The sequence below is a fragment of the Eschscholzia californica genome, unplaced genomic scaffold (genome assembly GCF_041429995.1).
Source record: "Eschscholzia californica isolate CP2 unplaced genomic scaffold, dmEscCali1.0.p SCAF_4, whole genome shotgun sequence".
NCBI lineage: Eukaryota > Viridiplantae > Streptophyta > Magnoliopsida > Ranunculales > Papaveraceae > Eschscholzia > Eschscholzia californica.
This window is the reverse complement of record NW_028238461.1, coordinates 36,148,961-36,170,539: the sequence shown is the minus strand read 5'-3', so window position 1 is coordinate 36,170,539 and position 21,579 is coordinate 36,148,961. Positions and strand designations below refer to the sequence as shown.

General features: G+C 35.0%; 3 protein-coding genes across 3 annotated transcripts; 1 reads left to right on the top strand and 2 right to left on the bottom strand.

The window, feature by feature from the left end:
* Positions 1-6: 6 nt before the first annotated feature.
* LOC147544372 (uncharacterized) lies at positions 7-5,518 on the bottom strand. Its single transcript, XM_086633766.1, has 5 exons — positions 4,845-5,518; positions 3,989-4,251; positions 3,285-3,402; positions 2,810-3,018; positions 7-566 (listed from the first exon to the last, which is right to left on the bottom strand). Exons 1-5 carry the CDS (start codon positions 5,292-5,294, stop codon positions 110-112), a joined length of 1,497 nt encoding a protein of 498 aa, XP_086489892.1. The 5' UTR covers positions 5,295-5,518; the 3' UTR covers positions 7-109.
* Positions 5,519-9,799: 4,281 nt separating this feature from the next.
* LOC147544371 (F-box only protein) lies at positions 9,800-12,432 on the top strand. Its single transcript, XM_086638122.1, has 2 exons — positions 9,800-10,044; positions 12,107-12,432. The coding sequence occupies exons 1-2, from the start codon at positions 9,821-9,823 to the stop codon at positions 12,225-12,227; spliced, it is 345 nt and encodes a 114-aa protein (XP_086494248.1). The 5' UTR covers positions 9,800-9,820; the 3' UTR covers positions 12,228-12,432.
* A 2,050-nt stretch (positions 12,433-14,482) lies between these two features.
* LOC147544370 (cinnamoyl-CoA reductase-like SNL6) lies at positions 14,483-18,332 on the bottom strand. The gene is made up of 5 exons (XM_086636719.1): positions 17,650-18,332; positions 17,375-17,532; positions 16,973-17,161; positions 15,359-15,693; positions 14,483-14,810 (listed from the first exon to the last, which is right to left on the bottom strand). The coding sequence occupies exons 1-5, from the start codon at positions 17,789-17,791 to the stop codon at positions 14,684-14,686; spliced, it is 951 nt and encodes a 316-aa protein (XP_086492845.1). The 5' UTR covers positions 17,792-18,332; the 3' UTR covers positions 14,483-14,683.
* Between the last annotated feature and the right edge of the window lie 3,247 nt (positions 18,333-21,579).

The window sequence follows — 21,579 nt, the reverse complement described above, 5'->3', positions numbered from 1 at the left end:
CAACATGAATGATGACCTAAGAATTTACATAATCAATTGTTGGTTCATAATGCATAAAAAAAATAAACCTGGGTCGAGTGAAAACTAATTTGATTCTAATATAACAAGATTACAAGCTAGAAATATGATCTGAACCCACATCGGCCGAACAAATTGAGCTACTTTTCGTATGAAAAGCAAACGATTCTGCCAACTTAACTGCATCTTGAACCCGAAGACGAGTTCCTTGTTGTCCAACAACAACAGATGCAACTCTAGCTGCTAATGTACCCATACCTTTCAGATCTGAAGCTCCTCTTAGAATACCGTACAAGAAGCCAGACGCATAGGCATCTCCGGCACCACATGTATCGACCGGAACACATGGTGAAGGTGGAATATATACGGCTTCGCCTTTTACACCAATATAAGAGCCTTTTGGACCATCTGTGACAGAGACTAGAGGGATAAAATGGCTCAGGTACTTAGTTGCTGCTACAGGACTCTCTTCTGGGGAGAAATGGCAGAAAGCTCTTGCTTCATCGCTGTTTGCAAATACTATGTCTGCATGGTTCCCTATAATTTCCCTGAAATAGAAAAAAGAAGATAACTCTAAAGTTCTTGATTGATCAAAGTAACCAACATAGCTCCCATTCGGGAATCCAGTTGCGTTAGTTTTTTCTGTGTCTGAATCTCACTCATTCCAATTATGAATTATCTGAACATGACTTGCCCGAGTCTGGATTGTTTTGGTCATGGGCACAACAATGCTTCTAGATTACTTCAGACAAAGGTGTCTTAAGTCTTAACAGATTTATTTGAATGAAATAGAACTTGAGTCAGCAATATAGACAAGTTAAATTCCAAGTCAAAAACAAATGTCTGGAATCTAACCCGAGTCAATTCATATCACAAGTCCAATTTCATATCTGAACTCGACAAATAATAAACACCCGCTAAGGCACTATATTAATAAGGGTAATATATAAATCAAGGGATATCTTCTTATGAATATCTCCAAGATATGAAAGGATTGGATACACTAAGGATTTTGATCGTTTCCATAGTTACGTTAATTCTCTTTATTTGTTTCCATCTATTGTAGTATTGTTCTATTATAAATAAATATGAAGGTATATGGTTTTCCTCACCCAAAACCTAAATCTTTTATGGTATCAGAGCCTAGAAAACTCAAACGAGTATAGTTTCGATCATATTTTGCTTCCGCTTAACCGGCGGCGGTAGCCGCTTCAATGACTACGTCCGCCGGAATCATTAAAAAAAATTTTCTTTACCAGTTTCAATTAAATTAGGCCAATATCCTAATTTTTTTTTTTTTTAGTATTCTCATTATATTTGATTCAACAAATCGTAGTTTGGATGATAATTATATGGGAGTAGTTGCTAGTAAATAGATCAAAATATTTAGTGTATAATATTAAAGTATTCGGTTGTGGATTTTAAGGTTTATATTATCAAGAAAGAAAGTGCATCCACAGTGACAAATCTTTTCTGTGCTTGGAGTACATAATAATGACGGATAGGTTATTTATAATTGTAAAGGGATTCATGGACGTTTTGAGAGTTAAATTGGTGTTGAAATAAGTTTGAAGTTAATTCAATTTTTGGTGCAAGTTCGATATCCGTAAAGGGCAGGTTTCGCCGATCGATAATATCGGTTGTAATTGATATGGTTGTTTGGAGTGCAAGGTGATGCCTCATCGTTTGTGTTTTTGCTTGCTTTATCAGCAAAAATTAGTTGTGTTTTTGCCGTGAGCCTCTGAATCCGTTGTGATTAAGCTCATTAAGTGCAAAGGGTTTTGAATCTAGTGTGGTTTAGCCCGTGTCTTTTAAATGGTCTCTGAATCTAGTGTGATTATGTCATGTTTGTTCGTTATTACTGCCGTAATATTTTAGTACCGATCTACACCAAACAAAAGTTTGTTCATCAATGTATTGCATGTAATAAGGGTAATATATAAATCAAGGGATATCTTCTTATGAATATCTCCAAGATATGAAAGGATTGGATACACTAAGGATTTTGATCGTTTCCATAGTTACGTTATTTCTCTTTATTTGTTTCCATCTATTGTAGTATTGTTCTATTATAAATAAATATGGAGGTATATGGTTTTCCTCACCCAAAACCTAAATCTTTTATATATAATGGTTCTTTACTAATTACATAGACGTCTGCAAAGGTTTCAAGATAAATATTAATGTCTCCATTTTTGTTTTATTTAAAAAAAAAAAATTTGTACAACGCTTACTCCGAAGTGTTCGGTGGGATTGTGGGAAGGATGTCCTAGGCTCGAACCTCGTAATGGAAGAACTTGCGATTATTTTATACCACCAACTGACATACTAAGTATCGTTAGTGCTTTGTTAGGGCATATGTGCCAAACGAGCTCTAGGGAGAGCCTGAAGGTTCATTAGGTTAGGCCCGTCCGTTTGTCTGTTCACGGGGGCCTGCGAGAATAGTCACGAGCAAGGAGAAGCTACAACTGGTTGCTGCTTCCATATTCATTTGGTCATAAAGAAAACATGCTCATGTGAGATGAAAGTAGTATTATGCCGCAATTGGATAAGGAAAAATCGAACCAATTCTATACTGAACCAAATGATTGGGAAATTATGCAAAACCATAGACTTTTCTGAGGACAGTGCCAAACCCTTAACCAGGCAAACCGTGTGAAGCAGTAAGCAAGTTCCTCGTCAGCTAAATGGGGACTTAATTTAACGCAATTCAAGAGAAAAACTGAAATAGATTCATCCCTCTATGACTAAACTAAGCAGCGTAGACAGGCTGAGCAAAAAGATTAGTTACCAGAAATCGTCGTAGTGTGTCTCAATACAGGTCACATCAGACGCAGTCACTGCAACAAGGGCGCCATTTCTGCGGGCATTCTCGCATGCTTTTGTTATTGCTTTTATCGTATGAGGAAGTTCGAACAAATACCCTTCCACGACAAGTATATTGGTTTTTGAGATAACGTCAGCCAAACACTCATCATAGTCGATAGTTGATGATGTGCCCTGACAACACATAAAAAAAAGAATAATAAGTAAAATCAGATTTACTTCATCTTCTAAACCAAGTTGATCACATAAGCAAAACAGAAATTGCCGGTAAGTAAAAATAGCAAAATGAAGGCCCGAAAATTTGTCAATCAATTGAAGTATTGAACCAACTCTCTTTGCAGTAAATGCTACAAAATTGATCAATGAAGAAAAAGTAAACTGAGGTCAAAAGGTTTTTTTTCTTATAGAAAAACTAACAATTCGCCAAAAAAGTATCTAACCGGATATGCAAGCATTGTTCGCTGGGCATCTGGCGTAGTGAGGACTATAACAGTCCCTGTAGTTCCTTCTTTTACTGGCTCAGAGAGAAAATTCACATTTGCCCTTCTCAATTTTGTCCTGAAATATAATAAAAGTGTAAGTTTTCTATACACCTAAGGATGTTCACACAATCTTTTAGCAAGTTTATTGCCGTCATTAACTAATTAAAGTTCTGCTATGATGCTATCTAACCCGAAACTCCTTCAAGAAGGGTCTAGATAACCATATATATCTTAGCACCTATCATGGGCTAAGTGTCTCAAACTGCATTTAGCATTAGCAAATAATGGCAGCAAACAAGAAAATACTTGGAGGATTAGAAGTGTTGTAAACTAAGTAACACAAATAGTCTTTTTTTCCTATCCTTTTTGTCGCGTATGAAACACGTATTGGGCCTTTGGCACTTGCATACTCTTTGCGCGATACTCACTCCAGTCACTTCAATACATACAATGTGTAAATCGTTTTCTTAAGTTGTAGAGTTAATAGTTAGATGTTTTAGCTTAATAAGAGATAAGTGTGCATGAAAGAAAAGGAAAAGCATTGACAGCGACTATGTACCATTCACTCGTTAAATTTTATTTCCAAACAGTTTTCTTGAAAACAAAATCTTTTTTTCTCAAATGAGGAGCTAAACTTGATACAATAGAAGTTAATTCATTACCTATAAAACCCACCAAGCGGATCGCTTCCTACACTTCCTGTCATGGCTACATTTAAACTAGGACCTCCAACGGATCGACCTCCAAGCCTAGCCAATGCCACAAGAGTGTTTGAAAGAGATCCACCTGCAGCAGCCTTGTAGCTGCAACCATCCATAGCTTGCAAAACTCGACCCCTTTCCTCGTGGTTCACAAGTTTTCTCGTCCCTTTTTCCATGCCCAGTTTCTCGAAAAATTCATAATCCACCATCCCAGAAAAATCTACCTGAAGTTCATCAAATGAATTTCAAGGGACCTCAATTAGTGTATAATAAGATAGAATATCTTAATTTTTCAATGTTTTCCGTAACAACAAAAACAACAAACCGATACATAATCCACGCGTAGTCTCAAACCAAAGGGGTACATGATGACAATAAAATTGAAAGAAGAATTCATAATCAAATTTCAACTTTCAGATCCTTTTTCGTCCGAAATAGGAGATAAACACGGTTCGAAATGATAAACAATTTCTCTCTCTCATTCTTCAAACATAAAAATTGTCCAAATAAACCAGGGATCAGAACAATTTCCAGTTTTTAGGTTAACCCGAAATCAACAGTGAATGAGCTAGTTGTCTTACCATTATTTGCAACCAACGAATTATTGATTTAAAGATTAGAACAAGCTAATTTAGTATTGATTCTATAAACAATTTGGTTAATTGAGCATAAAACTGAGAGACTATCTGACTTAAACATTTCAAAAGATTGCCCTAATTCACCATCTAAAGAAGTTCTAATTAAATCAAAAAATTAACTTTCTCATGGAAGAAATTTAAAGCAATAAATAGAGAAATGATAAGAGAAGATTTGATACCATGGCTTGACCAAGACCAACTACATCCCATCTCTCAGGCAAAACCTCTTCTTCACTCAAAACCTCTTCATCATCCTCATCATCATCATCTTCTTCTTCTTCTTCATGTTCTTCTTCACTTCCATTTCTACTACCAATTTCTTTTCTCAATTCAACTTCCCTCTCACTACTATTGGAAGAGGAACATGAGCTTAAAACCCTAGAAAGAAACCCATTATTAAGAACTCTTGTATAATTTTCCCCAAAATCCGTTTTAACCGTTTTTCTCATTTGAGAAAAGAGGATGGTAGATGAACAACATAGATTTTTTGGTTTTTGTCGGTGGTTTTGGGTATTTAAGAGAGTAGAATGGGAGGAAAAGAAGAGAGAGAAAGTGGGAGAAGGAGGAGGAGAGAGAAAGGGGAGGCGGGAAGGAGATGAAAAAGAAGGAGAGAGGAGATACAGAGACATCTTCGGCGAAGTTTTAGGATGGAAGACGAAGTTCCATCCAAATTCAGTTAGGAAGGAAAAACTCTTTCTGGATAAATGATATGATAGTTCAGGAGCCGGGTCGGACCTTCACTATGAAAATTTTTGGGCTGTTTCCACACCAACTACTCTTCTTTCCAGTTTACACCCCACTCCTTTTTCTTACACCATGGTTACTAGCTAAAATCAATCAAAATGACTCAAGCCTCATTTATGTTGTTGGGTTTTACGTCTCTTCCATTACAGTTTAAATTAGACGGTCGGAAACACCAAACTATCTCCTCATAGCATAGAATTCTTTTCAACAAAAAAAAATAGAGAATAACTTCAAGATAAGTACATAACTGATTTAATATTTATTTTTTTGAGAAACCAAAACTAATATATTGGAGAGGTCAAAAACACATTTTTATAAGTTAGATTACTTGATACTTTATTGGCATGGAACAGGAAAGACACTCATGGGGTTGGTTTTTAGTAAGGAAATATTCTTATCAAGTGGACATAGGTCTTAGCAATAAAAATTGCCTATATTTTTACTTTTTCTACAAATACTCGTAAGACAGTGTTTGGTAGGGGTGGCAATGGGTACCCATTTACCCGAAACCTAACCGGAACTGTTTATGCCGGTTCTGGATCTTTACTTTGATATCCGATAAGAATTTAATACCCGACGGGTATTACCCGATTGGAACCGATAAGATTTCAATACTTATTGGGTATATCCGACGGGTACCCGATACCCGACTTTAATACGTAATTAGTTGACTTTTTCACAAATTTTAAAGTCCTAATTACTTATTACATGATAAATATTTTCTTATCTTATCGTTGAGTTTCTCACTTAACATAACATTCTTAATTGGTAATCAAATTATATTCAATAACAAATTTTATTGCAACTTATAATATACAATAATGGGATTTGTTATAAAATTTTAATAACTCATTCGTGTATCTTTTATTAAATAGGTTTTACAAAAAATATTTAAGTTTTTGAATGAAGTATAACCTTCCTAATTAGTGTTAAAAGTGATTAAATAAGAAGTCATAAAAAGAACCGATAAATATCCGATACCCGACGGATACCCGCAATTTTTATAAGTTCCGGTTCTGGATCCTTAAATTATGGAACCGGATCAGGAACCGCTAGGATCTGGAACTGTAATTTTTAATAGGTTCCGGTTCTGGGTAGTGAGATACCCGAACCGAAACCGACCCGCTGACACCCCTAGTGTTTGGGCATATGGAAGATTGGCTTAGGATTGGCAAATATATGGATGAATTGCATAGTAGTTCAAATAACCACCTTTATTTTCTGTTAAGGGAGTTGAGTTTCACCTCACTCACTCTTGGGGCTTACATGATATGAGGAGTACTAGACCTCAATTCACATTGTCAAGTCATCACAAAGAGCTCAAATTCATAAAACAATATTTACTAAGGCCATATATAGGTGAACACAAAAAGTTGTGAGAACAAAGAATAAAAACATATAATACTATTTAGATAAAAACTATTCGAAATGAAAATTATTGCCGAAATTTCAGACGAAGAAGTGGAAGCTATTGAAAACATGTGGCACATGATTAATTAATTAATCCTCTATAACACAGTTGTAAGTTTAGTTATTCATTTTCTTGATTTGATTTTGTTATGTTATATTCAACTCCTCTTTATTGTGTTTGTTGTGAACTAATTAATGCTACATTTGCCAAGTTGTAAATTTGGTTTTTATTTTCTTTATTAATGATGATACATCTCCACACGTTCTGTTGATTTATCTATTATTAATGGGTCTTTTTTGTCTTACTTCTTAGTGTATGATTGAATTCATGTTTGACTGTGCACTTTTTAGAGAAATATTCAGATGGTCTCCTTTTGAAAGTTTCCGTCCATTGAACTGTTTACTTTGCGGATTTTACATAGAAAATTGATCAGTGACATGTTTTAGCCTTTCACGCCACCCAGCTCTGTTCAAGCTTTCCTTTAGACTTTGACGGACCTCGCTTGTTTGGTTGATCGTTGTTTTCCCTTTTCGATACCTCAGATCAGGTCAGGGCTTAAGTTGGATGCGCCTTGAGACAAGACGGGCTTAAGGGTCGAGTTGACTTTCGCAAACCATCTTATTGCTCATTGATCTAGAGCGAAGCTCTTAACCAGGGGGCGTAATTTGTTTTAGAGTAACAACAGGGCTAAGGCACCTAAGGAACTCACAAAACCTCTAAGTTTTGGGCTTATGTGACAGAGCCCTTTCGTATTCGCCTTCATGATGCCCTAGATATAGGTTGACCCATTAATTTCTTAGTCCTCTACTGACTTCTTGACTTGGTCATAGATGACCATTATTTGAATAATCAAAACTGGTTTTGATTGATTTTCCAACCGAGCCAAGTTGAACAACATTTGACTCCGCCCAAAAACGGATCGGTTTGGTTGGGTTGGGTTCGGGCACCCTCTTCTAGCCCCATTACCATCCACTCTCTTCGTTTACCATCCGCCCCCTTCATTATTTATCATCATAATTTATTCCATGTAATTTAGGCAATAAATAAAGCAGATCTAGGAATAATGGTCGTTCAGGTCCCTCGGATGCCCCTAAGGGTAAGCCTGTTAGTGGATATCTGAATATTCGACATCCGATCCATATTCGATTAAAAACATCTGAAATTTCAAATATCAAATACAAATTTAGATATTCCTTACAGGATACTTGCTTATCGAATACGAATTCGGATACACCAATATCTGATCCGATAAATACCTGTATCCGGTAAGTAATATATAAAAATTAATATTATTAATAATAATACCTAAAATGGATGGTTGAGATTTATTATTTAGATTTAATGGTTAAAAGCCTAAAACAAATTTACAGGCAAATTGTTTTGTTTCAGATATCAGATATTATTCGATATGCGTTAACACTACCGGAGTCAAATTCGGATGTTGATATGTAATATCTGTTAGACAATTATCCGATAAGCTACTGTTTACAATCCTGCCTAAAAGTATCTTTATACCATTGGGCCCAATATATCTTAATTGTCTGTTATAGTGTTCATCTAAATTCATGATGTATTGCATATACTTTTTTTTTTTTTATAGAAATTGACTATGATAGTCATTACAATGGCATTGATACATTTTATGGAAATTGACTACGATCTACGATAGTCATTACAATAACATTGATACATCAAAGATGTGATAAGCACGTTAACCGCCAAATTTAAACTCTTACAAGAACGGGTTTAAACGTCCAACTAAACCATGGCGTAAAGCCTAACCACATTATTTACTCTGAGAATCGAAGTTGGAACCTCTAAAGTTTTGAAATTTATGTCAATATTATGGACCTTGTGGACATTTTATATTATATTCATGATATATCAATGTCATACAAATGTAATGACTCTTCCTATCCCAAATTTTTTTTTTGGGCTTTTTGGCATATGACCCCCATTTATTTAGCTATATTAGGACTATAACCCCGACCAAAATACCACTTAGGGGTTCACAACCACCTATTTCTCAAGTATTTGTAGGGGTGGGAATCAGGCACAAACGTTTGGTTTCGGGCACTCGAAGTGTCGGGTCGGTCGGGCTCTTAAATTAAGTGTACACCGACAAACATCGGGTGCATCGAACCAGGCTTATCAGAAGATAGTGGTGCACACTGTCCGCCCTTTAGTGGGGAGCTAAGGAGGTACAGTCGTAGAGACTAGAGAGAGTCAGAGATTGAGATAAATGAGAAGAGGGTTCATGAAGGCAGAGACTACAGAGGGGTTGAAAGAGTCTTCTCTGTTGGTATTAGAGGTACTTACAGAAGATTTAGAATCTACTTTCTTTTGGTATTTTTGCCTAAATTCTTTTGCTATTCGTTCTAGGCATTTATGGTTTTATCCAACGGATGGGATATAAGATTGAAGAGGCATATAATCCCAATCGTTGGATTGATATCTAGATCGGGTATTGTGCCAGGCGGGTTAATCGGTTCCTAATGTACGGGATTTTCGGGTCAGGTGACGGTGGAGATCCTACCCGTATCCCGCCTATGAGCGCCCGAATTATCGGGTCGGGCTTACCCGAGCCGGGTCTTGGACACCCATGGTTCTCTTCCGGTTCGGGTCTGACCGTGCAAGCCTCGGGCTCTCGGGCCGTTTTCCCGGTCCCAAGTATTTGTGGTTGTGAAGCCTAATATAGCTAAATACCATTTAGGTAGGTATAACACTCTAAATGGTATTTTGGTCGGGGGTGTAGTCCTAATATAGCTAAATAAATGGGGGTCATATACTAAAAATGTTTCTAAACGTGAAATTAGGATGGGGTCATTTTGGTCAGGGATCAAGCATGTGACTCGCACGCTCCTCACATAACGGCTATTTGACGGAAAAATGAACTTTGGGGGTTAACGCCTAAACAAAAATGATTTTAGAGGTGTAGTCCTAATATAGCTAAATAAATTGGGGTCATGTGCTAAAAAAAAAACCATTTTTTTTATCATAATGGGTGACGGTAAGATACAGAGACGCTTCCTCAACAAAAAAAATAAAAAAGATACAGAGAGGCCGCCATTGAAATCAAAAAGCAAAAAAATGGAGGAGAATCAGAAAATTGAGAAGCTCTGTAAGCGATGTAAACAAACATATGATATCTCTTCTAATAGCCCTTCCTCTTGTACTTTTCATCCTTCCTTTTTCGTTTCTCGAAGACACGACGATCAAAAGAGGTACAACAAAAACCCTAACTCTCTCTTTATCTACTTTCTCTCTCTAAATTAATCTGAAATTTTGGTTTCATTACAATAATTTGTTAATCTAGTGTTGTTTATGCCTGAATGTAAGATTCTAAGAAACCCTAATATTATTATTCATTCTTAATCATCCTTCCCTATATAAACCTATCATTAATGTATGAATCCAAGAAACCCCAGTAATTGTTCATGAATTATGATACATATTGAGTAATCATTTTAAGTTTTTTTCCATGTAAACCATTAGAAACATTTTAATGCATTCTCTTTACTTATAAGTCTAGAAACCCTTTTAGTAATTTGTTAGGAAATTTTGGAACCTTGGTTTACTATCAGTTTGGTTGTTCATTCTCTTGTCAAACCGAATTCTTTATAGATTGATTGCAGCAAATTCAGTTGCTAGAATGCAATTTTATAGACCCTACGCCGTTTAATCTTTACAGGATCTCTTTGTATGATTGGTTGGATTTTGATCGTTGTTAAATGGTTAAATGCATTCTTTTTTTGACTCATGAGTTGTGATATACTGATATGTACCAAGTAGTCTATGTTAAGTTTTTTTCATGTGAACCATTAGAAACATTTCAAGGCATATCTCTTTACGAACATACTTATAAGTCTAGAAATTTTCTCGTTAGAGGGTTTTGGGGAACATGTTTTATCAGTTTTTGTTATAGTATTTGAAATGCTTCAGCAATTATTTACAAGACCAACAAGGTTTCCCGCTAGTATTTGAAATGCTTGAGGTAATAAGTCCTATTACTACCTCAAGCTCTTTAGTAAAACCATACCAACAAGATTTCCCATTAATTTCCGGACCGTTGCAAACCCTGGTTAAGGTTTTTTTTTTCATACATCAGTAGGACATGAGAACCCATGAAAGCCCAGAAATATATTATACTCGTCTCTCTTTGATCCATTTATTTTTAATTCTTCTCGTGGTCATTTCTGCTAAGATTTTACTATAATAAAACTGAGGATGTCAGTGCAACAACTATAAGTATGATCCGATGGAGGCAGCAATCGGTTCAAAGAAAAAGAAGCCATTGCTTGATTCAGCTCAGTGCTCAAGAAATTACACTGCTGAAATCGTGATATTCGTAGCTAAGCTATTATTGGCACACCCATCTTAATACCATTGTCCTTTATTAGAATTTAGAACCTACGCTGTTAAGTTTGTGGTCATCCAACTCAATACCAATAGGCAATGAACAGAGAGGACCTAGACATTATATTCTTGGTTGCTAGATAGTCATTCTCCCATGTGGGACTATTCTCACACGCCCCTCATGTGTGGCGTGGTTAGCCTAACATGTGTTTTTTTTTTCGGGCGACGTGGAACACATGTGGCTTTTAAGCCTATCACGTGTGGCCCTAGCTCTGATACCATGTTGAGTTTGTGGTCATCCAACTCAAAACCAATTGGCAATGAGCGGAGAGGACCTAGACATTATATTCTTGGTTGCTAGATAGCCATTTTTCCATGTGGGACTATTCTCACATACGCTAACTAGCTTAACTCTGTATCATACAAAGTTTCTCTTTTAACATGAGCTTGCCTAGACCGTTCCAGACTTCACCACTTGATCAGTCTAGCCATTTAAGCACCGGACCTACCCAAAAGGCCTAGTTAATATGTATGACAAGGTTTTATGTTATAGCCCAGGTCTCATAAGCAATGTGGGGTTAAGTGCTTCACACATGAAACCTTGATTGGGCATCAGCTATTGAACTCAGGATTTATGCGGGAGTAGTACTTTTTGTTCGGCATCCCACCGAAGAGTTCTCCCATAGACCAGTCTTTGTTAAAAATCGAGTAATTATGTTGACTAGTCTACGAGTCGGCGTACAACGTTAGTTGGTTCTTTATTCTTCTTTAGTCCTAGATACTATTCCTGTCGGTCAATCAATGAGTCTCCAGCATTACAACCTATGAGTAGTAGACGAATTAGAGGTTATAAAAGAAACTTGTAACAGATCTTCAAGCTGGTACTAAAGAGTTTTTTTTTCTGATTTTCTGCATGATTTTTATTCATAGGTACTATGAACTTGGACCAGATGATCCTCCTTATGCTGCAAAGTTCTATGATTGTTGTGGAGCAGAGGATCCTGATGCATCTGGATGCACCACTAGTTTCCATGTCTCTTACGATGATTAACTACTTGATCCTTGTCGATCCTGTCGTTGTCTACCATTGTTCACTCAAGTATGTACACATACAAAAAGAAAAAGAGACACACATATATATAATAATAAAACTAAACTAGCTTGGTTTTTTAATCTTTCATAACTAGCGGTTCGAATTTGAGTCAAGTAAAAACATTAGACATCCGGATTTTATCTAATAAAATCTTTCCAACTAACACCTTTTGCCTTTTATATCTGATTAGTACATCTCTAAAGAGTTTGAGTACTTTAGTGTACTATTATATCCTTAAATTTAAACAAAACTATGATTATTACATACAACAAGACATCAAAATGAGATGTTTCCGATTAAATTTATATAATAATAATATTGTTTGGTTTTTAATTGTTTTTCTGACTAGCAGCTTAAATTTGATTTAAGCGAAGACATTAGACAGTTCCAATTATTGAATATTGTCTCTCCTTTTCTTTTAAAACTTCTCTCCATATTTTTTGGGTTAAATACTTAAATCTAAATGAGTGTTAGTTAACTTAACTCTTGGTCTTTTTTTCTCTCTTTCTTTTTAACCTTTTCTTTTCAAACAACTTTTTACTCTATATTTTACTCAGGCAGATTTTTAATTTTGATTCACATTTTAATCAAAAACCCTGAAAAGATATCTTTCGAGATAGGAAAACGGAGAAAGTAAGCCTCTTTCAATATACATAATCTTCTCAAATCTAGGATATTAGAAGAGTTCTCATTCCTGAATCAGTAGGGGGAGAGTCACGTATAAAGTAAAAAAAAATCGAATGAAGAGAGATGTGGGAATGAAAATAAAAGTCATGGGAAAGAAATTGGATGGGTAAATGTCCCTAACTAAAACCAAATTACGTGGAGAGAAATAAAATAAGGGGTTTTAACCGACTGATGTAAATCGGTAATAACCGTGGTTGTAAGATAATAATGGAAAGAGAATGAGACAGACGTAATCGTGAGAGAGAAAAGTAGGGAGAGAATAATCGTGAGTTATTTTAGAGATATCTTAACCGATTTTGATATTTAAAAATAATAATTATTGACACTAATACCCTTCTTTTTGTTGTTGATTTACATAATATCTAAGGTTAGAAGAAACATAATAACATGAGAAATTAGATTGATAACATATTTATCAATGATTAAATACCAACAATAAGTTGAAGCTCTCAAACAAATTTTGGTCCCTTCATCAAAAAAAAAAAAACAAATTTTGGTTATATGTAGTTCATGATCTCTCAACTATAACAAATAGAAGGATAATGCAATGATTTTAGCTTGACATTTTATCAAACACTAAGTGTGTGTCAAGTGTTCGAGTTATTACCAATAATAGTAGCAGAGAAACCAACTTTCAACAACTTCTTCCCCTGCATTAAAAAATCAGAACATATGACTTTATTCAGAGAACTAGTCCTGAAGCACAGAGAAAATTCTAAACAAAACTAAATCAAGGAAATATTTGATCTTCAACCACAGAAAAATTTACATCCGGGGAAAAAAAATAGATAAGCAAACCCTAGTTGAGAAAAATTAAGAACGGAAAGAATATCATAACAAGAATAGGCACTCGAAAAACCTCTTTTTTCTAATTACTTAACAAATACCCACAGATCGAATTAAAGAAAGAGATAATATTTTAAATCCATTGAGTCTCGAAATCAACAAAAATGAAACTAATCAGTATAATACAATACCAGGAAGTAATGTAGGTAGTAAATGGAGAGAGAAAGAGAAAGCTAGAGAGCAATTTGGTTGCCCAATCAGCCCTTAGAAACCCAAATAGGTGGGTTGCCTAGTCAGCTCTTAGAAACCCAAATAGGTGGGTTGCCTAGTCAGCTCTTAGAAACCCAAATAGGTGGGTTGCCTAGTCAGCTTGTCCTACTTAGATTGTCCTGGTCACAATCAAGTTGTTTTGTTATATAGACAAGTCTTTATAAATAGTATTAAGTCTTGTAATTTCAATTAAAAGTATTCTTATAAATTAATTGTTGTCATGTATAATCTGATTTTATTTTAAAAACAAGAGTTAGTAATGATAAAAGTAAATTAAGCTAGATGAATAGTGATTCGCTGAAATTTTTAGAGTTTTACAATTTCTTCAAAAACTTTGTGCCAAAAGATATTTGGGGAAGATGTTTTGTGGTTTTTCCAAATGTGTTGTTGCACAAACTCATTGTGTAAATGCTTACACTTCTATAGTTTGAGATCAAATTTTTTTTTTTAATTGTTGAAATTGAGATCAATTATTATGAAGCATATTTTTCTACATCTATTCATTGTTGATGATATTTAAATACAGACAAATCCACAACTGCTTTCTTTCTTATAAAACTTTCATGGGTAATCCAACAAAACTACTCTGTTGTCTTGACTGTCCAAAAGTAAATACAAGTGAATATTGCTGACATGTACATTTGACAAAAACTAGTAGTTGAATCAAACGTCTAGTATTCTCCCACGAGTGATGCTTTCATTTCATCCACACCATATATCAACTCCTTGTAGTCCACCATAACTTTGTTTAACTTCTTGTTACTAATCCTTTGCTGAATTATTGTCAAATCATCGTAGCTGCAAATTAAAATTCGAAAAATATTAGGATATCTCGTCACGTGCAAAGATGACAACGCATATACTTTAAGGGGAGCGCCTATAGCACCATCCAAAATTAGCCTTCGTATCTCTTCGTGCTTCCTTGGTTTAGCACAATTTTAGGGGTCCTCGGATTGGATCTAGTTCGTGATGGATTTGGCTTAACCATCCTGGCTCGACCCTAGACACTCTAGGATCCTTTTTCAAACCTGCTCCGATTTTGAGTCAAGAGATAGTTCTCGACCAGAAGACCAAGAGCTAATTATCGAGACTTCGGGTTATCCAGACACATACTTCGTGAAATGGTTCATGGATGTTTGTTGCCGAGCGCACATACAACTTTATTTGTGGACTTTAGACTGTTCAATCCGAGACCCACGAAAAATGCTAAGAGAAGGAAAATGACGAGACGTCTGTACAGTCACCATACTTTGATATGGTAAATAGTTGGCAAAATAGCATATCTTATCTGGACAACTAATCAAAGATTACTCAAGAGACAGAAATATTCTTATAGAACAACTGACCTTTGAGGTGATGAAGAGGTTGAAGATGTTAATAGCTGTGAGAATTTAATGGCGTCTTCAGGACGATTAATAACATTGTTAAAGCAAAGATAACGTCCGAATGTTGAGATATCTTCGTAAACAGCTATATGAGCATCGACTAAAAATCCAAGATCAACCGTTGCTAATACGCCATCTTCGTACATCTCAGCTGCTCCTTTTAAGTAAGAAGTCTTGATCGATATTTCCGGCCCCACTAACAGTCCTGCGTTTATGCTCACCATATTTAACCCCCTATCCATTGCTAGGGCCCAGGCAGTTTTCTCTGCTAGTGTCTTTGATAAAGCATGCCATAACTGCACATTGAAACATTAAAATTTGTAGCTCTATCTCATAAAAGTGTTAAGAATGGAACCAGTTTTACAATCAAACAGGGGAAAGGGACCCTTAAATAGTGCACAAATAAAGGGCAGAGCAAAGAATTTATTGTAGAAGAAGCCCCTATGTGGGCTCGCCCTGCTTTCCGTAGTGTCCTTGGGTGCAGGTGGGAATCAAGCAAATACAGTCACCCACAGCTAGCACTAGGCAGGCGGTTTAGACATTCGGCTATTTAGGTGAGTCGGGCGAGCTTTTCCCAAGACTCCTTGGGGAAATTGCCCCCCATTAGGCTAATGAGGAGGCAAAGTCCAGTTTTCCAATACACATTATGCTCAACTAAGATGTCAAATTGACATCTTTCCAACACAATTTTTACAAGCTATAGCTTCAAGTCGTGTTGCCAAAGAAAACTACCTTTTCTTTTTGTTATTTTGTATCAGATTCGATAATAGGAAAAGAAAAAAAGAAAAAAAAAGAAGAGAACTCATAAATAGAAAGTAAAGATAAAAGGAATTTACTGTTATAGGAAATGTATAACTTTTTTACTAGACAAACGCTAAAAATGGTAATTCTTTTTAATATTTATGAAAAAAATACCAAGAAGTGATTTGTTAACTTGAATAACTCCATTTCTAGGGCTCCGTTATTCCACTTGAGGTGCAATCAAATAAAATAAGACTTTCTTCTATCATGTGCCATAAAAGCATGTGACAAGACTAAATCTCTCTTATTTGTTTGTAAGATATTTATGATAGGCCATGTTCTAATTTGACATGTTAAAATTGAAAAAAAATTAGTTATTTAACATACGATTAAGGCATATTGCAAAGGACCCATAAAATGAAACCAAATAACGTACTATGTGTTCAAATTTGCACCTTTCTTTTGGTTGAAAAGATAGAGTAGGCTCTTTTCTAAGAAGTTTAATCGGATTGAAACTAAAACTTCACTTTAGTAACTACTCCGTCCGTTTAAAAAAGAATAATCTATTTTGAAAATCTAATTTTTTAAGGAAACATCATTGATTATAATTTGATTTTAAAAAATAACATGATTTTATAATTATACGCTCATTAATTATTTACCATATCATGAAAAAGTTCAACATATTTTTAAATAAAGTTATCATTAAATTTATAAGGAGTACTATTGGAAAGAGCGAAAATTCCCATTCTTTATTTTTAGAAATGGGACAATGAAACGAGACAACTCAAAAACGAAATTAGGTCATTCAATTTAGGACGGAGAGAGTATTACCTTGAAATTGCGGCAAAAATTGACATCACTCCAATTCCTTTCATCAAAATTATCAGTTGACTTACGATCTTCTCTCCAAATAACAGCAGTTACGGACGACGTGAACACAACTTTTTCTATTGTATCGGTTTGAGCACAAGCTTCAAGAACATTATGTGCTGCTCTTACTTCCACCTCCTTCGTAAACTCCTGAAAAAACATTAAATTTCATAAATACAATTAATTTCTCTCTTATACAGATTGTCGTAATTCGTATTTTCGACCAAACCAAAAAATCCACACATACTACACACGATGAAATAAAAAGGTGAGGTCATTTAAGTCAACCAAGGAACGTGAGTGGAATAATTTTCTAGAGAGAGAAACCGAGTGAGTGAGTGTTTAGAGAGAGAAAGTAAGTACATCGAACGTGGGTTGTTCTTCAGGAACTTCGAACGTGTAAAATAAAGCTGAACATCCGTTCAAGACTTTCATAATGCTTTGGTAATCAAAAGGATCTGATTGAAAAATCCTCAAGTTCTTGTTTTCACAATTAAGTCCTTCAAATGGCTGCAAATTACCTGAAGATCCAATAAGAGCAAAAGGAAAATTGTGAGATTTGAAGACAGGAAGTAATTGAAATCTATGAAATACCCAAAGAAATTGGAAATGGGGTGTTTATAGTGATTAAGACGAACCATTGGTGCTGCTAGAAATGGCAGCATGAACGATGTAGCCTCTTTGAAGTAGACGGTCAACCAAACTTGACCCAAGACGACCTGAGGCATCCATTACACATACCTTCTTTGATGTTTGATGAATAGAAGCAGCTGGAGCCATTTTAGAGAGGGAGAGAGAGAGAGAGAGAGAGGGAATTAGTTGGTTTTGAGAAAGAAAGGAAGGGGGCTTTATAGAATGGGAAAAAGGGTATGTTTAGAGAGAAAAGGGATGTGTTTAAAGGGTGTTTTATATATAGAAAGAGAAAGAGAAAGAGGGGAGAGTTCTAGAGGGTGTTTTTAAAGTTTAAGGACAAAGAGAAGGTTTGTTTAGAGAGAGAAATAAAGATTAATTGAGATTGTTGAGTGATTTGAAAGAAGGTAAAAGAGGTAAATGAGAAGAATAAGCATTCAAAGAGTGTGAGGTATAGATGGTTGGGAGGTTGGTTGTTAAAGAAAAAAATAGAGAGAGAAGAAAGGGGGTAGAAGTAGCTAGATGAAAGAAAGTTGTTTAACTACACACAGCACTCTATTTTGTCAATTGATTGCCACATTGCAGGTACATATTTATGGTTTATTGACCTTTCAGATTTGGAGAAAAAGTGTTCATTAATGAATTCCAACTATAAACTTTTTCATGTGCCAAGCTGTATACCCAAATCAACAGCTTCAATGAACCTTGAATTTATTGTATAAATATTGGAGTATTATTATTTATATTTGTATTGTTGTTAATTAAAAGATGTTGTTTCTGTTAAGTTTGTGGTCATCCAACTCAAAACCAATTGGCAATGAGTGGAGAGGACCTATACTTTATATTCTTGGTTGCTAGTTACTCATTCTCCCATGTGGGACTATTCTCACACGCCCCCTCAGTGTGGCGTTCTTTGAGCCTAACACGTTTGTTTTTTTCTTCATGGGTGACATGGAGCACGTGTGGCTTTTAAGCCTATCACGTGTGGGCCTATCTCTGATACCATGTTAAGTTTTTGACATCCAACTCAAAATCAATTGGCTTTGAGTTAGAGTATTATTATTTATATGTGTATTGTTGTTAATTAAAAGATGTTTTTTCTAAATCCATAAGTTAGCAAGGCAAGAGACCATCCCCCAAATAGGAAAAACATGAGTTACTCAAGCAGCAAGTGCCTGCTAGACAAGCCAAGGAAGACAAAGAACATCCCAATGCAAAATTCCAAAAGAAGAAAAGGAAAAGAAAATCTCTATTAGTCTTTTGTGAAATTTTCATTTTCCAATAAGATATTCTGAATAATTTTGTTTACTTATGTGGTATAATTATTTTTATAAAGAAGTAATCAGTTACTTTGACAATATATGAACATTTCATTTCTATTGGTTAAATACAAAAATGATTAGGTGGACTACTAGAAATATCTCTAGAGAACACTTTGTTATCAAGTGTCATCTTGAGGTATCTCTATTTCGACTATTTTTTTACATCATTTTAAAGATCAAAATACAATTTTGCAGTGAAGAGAATTTGTAGAAAAATAAAATCTAAAAATCTTATGTGAGACTCAAAGTTTCTAAGCTCAAGTATTGTACGCGATCAAAATAGCAAAAGTAAATAATTAGAAATATCTACCCAAATCACATAGCTAACTACTTTATGTGTAAACTCATGAGTTTTATCCGGTCATCCAAGATAATTTTATTAAGAGTCCTAATTTGATTAAGTAGTCCACAATTTGTATAAACTTCGTCACCAATTTGTTAACCCTTCTGCTGACGAGTTGAATTTTGTATCTTCACGTATCATACATTTCTTGCATAATATCACCATTTTACATTTAACAAAATTAAAATAAAATAAATACATGTAATAGGTTAAGGTAAAAAGGGGAATTTCAAAAAAAAAAAAAAAAGTAAAAAGGGAAACAATGAAGCCCAAGTAAGATAATGAGATTGGTAGCTGGAACTAATCTGTTGGTCATGCATGAATTAATCAAATAGTATTTATATCATATTGACTTATACGAAATGTTCCAAAAAGAGAAAAAAAAGTTTGGTAGAGAGAGAGAGAGAGAAAGATAGATGCAGCTAGCAGCTATTCAGTTGCTGTTAGGTGATATCTGCGGCTCTTTTTGAACCACCTCGCATCCAACAAAAGTTCAAATGCTATTCACACTTTCTTTAGAATATTTTGATCACCTGTAATACAAACAAAAACCCTAACAAAAATATGTCACTCATTAGATTTGGTGGGATGTGGTTTTATACTCTTATTCATTTTATAGGAATTAGGATTACTGGTTACATATTTTTGGTTTCCAAGTTTCTTATTTCTTACAATACATTTTTCAAATTTAATTTGTCCAAAATCTGTTATTTTTGTTGAAACCATACTATATAAACAAAAGATAAATACAAGCTAGTAAGCAAATAGGGAAACCCCTTCCAAATACAATTACAATTATTTATCCGCGCGTCCACCACCCTTTGGTGTAACGGTTGGACACCCCTCTTAAGACCATGAGGTCGTGGGATCGAGTCTTGGTGGAAGCAGTTGTCATCAAGATTTATCCTATGTAATTTAGGCTATGAATAATGTAATAATTTGTCGGGCTTCAGGCCTCTTTGTTGTCGGGCTTCAGTCCTCTTTCTGTCTCAGTTTAAATTAGGCGGTTATCGTGCTCATTACATCTCCATGATGCATCAATGCCTTGTAACGACTAACGTAGACCGTAGTCGAATTCTCAAAAAAAAAAAAATTATTTATCCGCGCTCATTTAGCCCGTTTGTCCGCTTGTCCAACTTTATGTCCCACTTGAATCGGCAAGTTTAGTCTGACATTTAATTCATTTTCATTTACATAAACGCAAGATGGTTTAATTGAACATTCTCAACCAAATCAAAATGAATAATTCTATTTGTTCCATTGGTATGTCCAACTTTATGTCCCACTTGAATCGGCAACTGTCAAGTTGATTTACCATTTGGGATTTTTTGAAATCCTAAGCTAAGATTAGATGCTTTGTAATGCTGGACATTTTGGTGGGCTATTATGCTAAGGCATATAGTAACTTCCAATACAAAAAAAAACTTCCAATTAAAACTTCCATTTGGAATTTTCTTAAATCAGTTTTATTGCATGAACTCCAAGCTGCATTGTTAGGCTTACGTCTAGCAAGGCAGTATGACCAAAATACAGTTATATTGGCGACCGATTCGACAACGGTAGTAACAATTCTGTCTAATGAAAATTTTGTCCCTCCATGGAAGACTATACGAGTATGGAATGAGATACGATATTTATGGGGTTTATTTGAGGAGTGTCGAGTAATCCATGTATATCGAGAACTAAATCAAGCAGTAGATTACCTATCGAAGATAAAGCCGAGTAATGGTGTCCTAATTCTAGAGAGTAATGAGTTTCCACGAGCACTAGTAGATATTATAGAGGCAGATAAAAGCAGAGTCATTAGACTCAGGAGAACTTGATGTAATTCTTTTGTGTTTTTTAACCGCTGACTAATGCAGAAAAAAATTCTTGAAATTGGAGAGAAAAATAAAAATCTAAATTCTCCATCAACTCTAACTATATTTTACAAAGGGAAAATGGGTATTTGGGTTTACAAAATTATCATAATAACTGGAAACACCTAGATCTTTTCCTGTTAAGTAGAAGTTACCAAAATATTATGGATAATAATAGGTCAAGTTTGAAATAATTTTGATAATTGCTATAGGTTATTTTCTAATTGTTTGGTTCGTAAAATACCCTTACCCATTAGAAATCATTTTCTCTCACAAGAAACCCAAATTTGTTTTAGGGTTTTTCTTATTTCTTCTCCTTCTTCAAATCCTCTTCTTCTTCGAATATCTTTTTCTTCGATCTTCTTCTTCTTCGAATTTCTTCTTCTTCGAATCTTCTTCTTCTTCGAATCTCTT

Bases quoted from the DNA above. Each gene is read 5' to 3' on its own strand.
- LOC147544372 (XM_086633766.1), bottom strand. From the start codon at position 5,294: ATGTCTCTGTATCTCCTCTCTCCTTCTTTTTCATCTCCTTCCCGCCTC. The intron at 3,403-3,988 runs GTAATGAATTAA...ATTATATTTCAG, and splicing joins CCGCTTGGTGGGTTTTATAG to GACAAAATTGAGAAGGGCAA. The intron at 567-2,809 runs GTAACTAATCTT...TTTCTATTTCAG, and splicing joins ACACACTACGACGATTTCTG to GGAAATTATAGGGAACCATG.
- LOC147544371 (XM_086638122.1), top strand. From the start codon at position 9,821: ATGGGTGACGGTAAGATACAGAGACGCTTCCTCAACAAAAAAAATAAA. The intron at 10,045-12,106 runs GTACAACAAAAA...TTTTATTCATAG, and splicing joins AGACACGACGATCAAAAGAG to GTACTATGAACTTGGACCAG.
- LOC147544370 (XM_086636719.1), bottom strand. From the start codon at position 17,791: ATGGCTCCAGCTGCTTCTATTCATCAAACATCAAAGAAGGTATGTGTA. The intron at 15,694-16,972 runs GTAATACTCTCT...TTCAATGTGCAG, and splicing joins ATTTTTGCCGCAATTTCAAG to TTATGGCATGCTTTATCAAA. The intron at 14,811-15,358 runs GTCAGTTGTTCT...TTTAATTTGCAG, and splicing joins ACCTCTTCATCACCTCAAAG to CTACGATGATTTGACAATAA.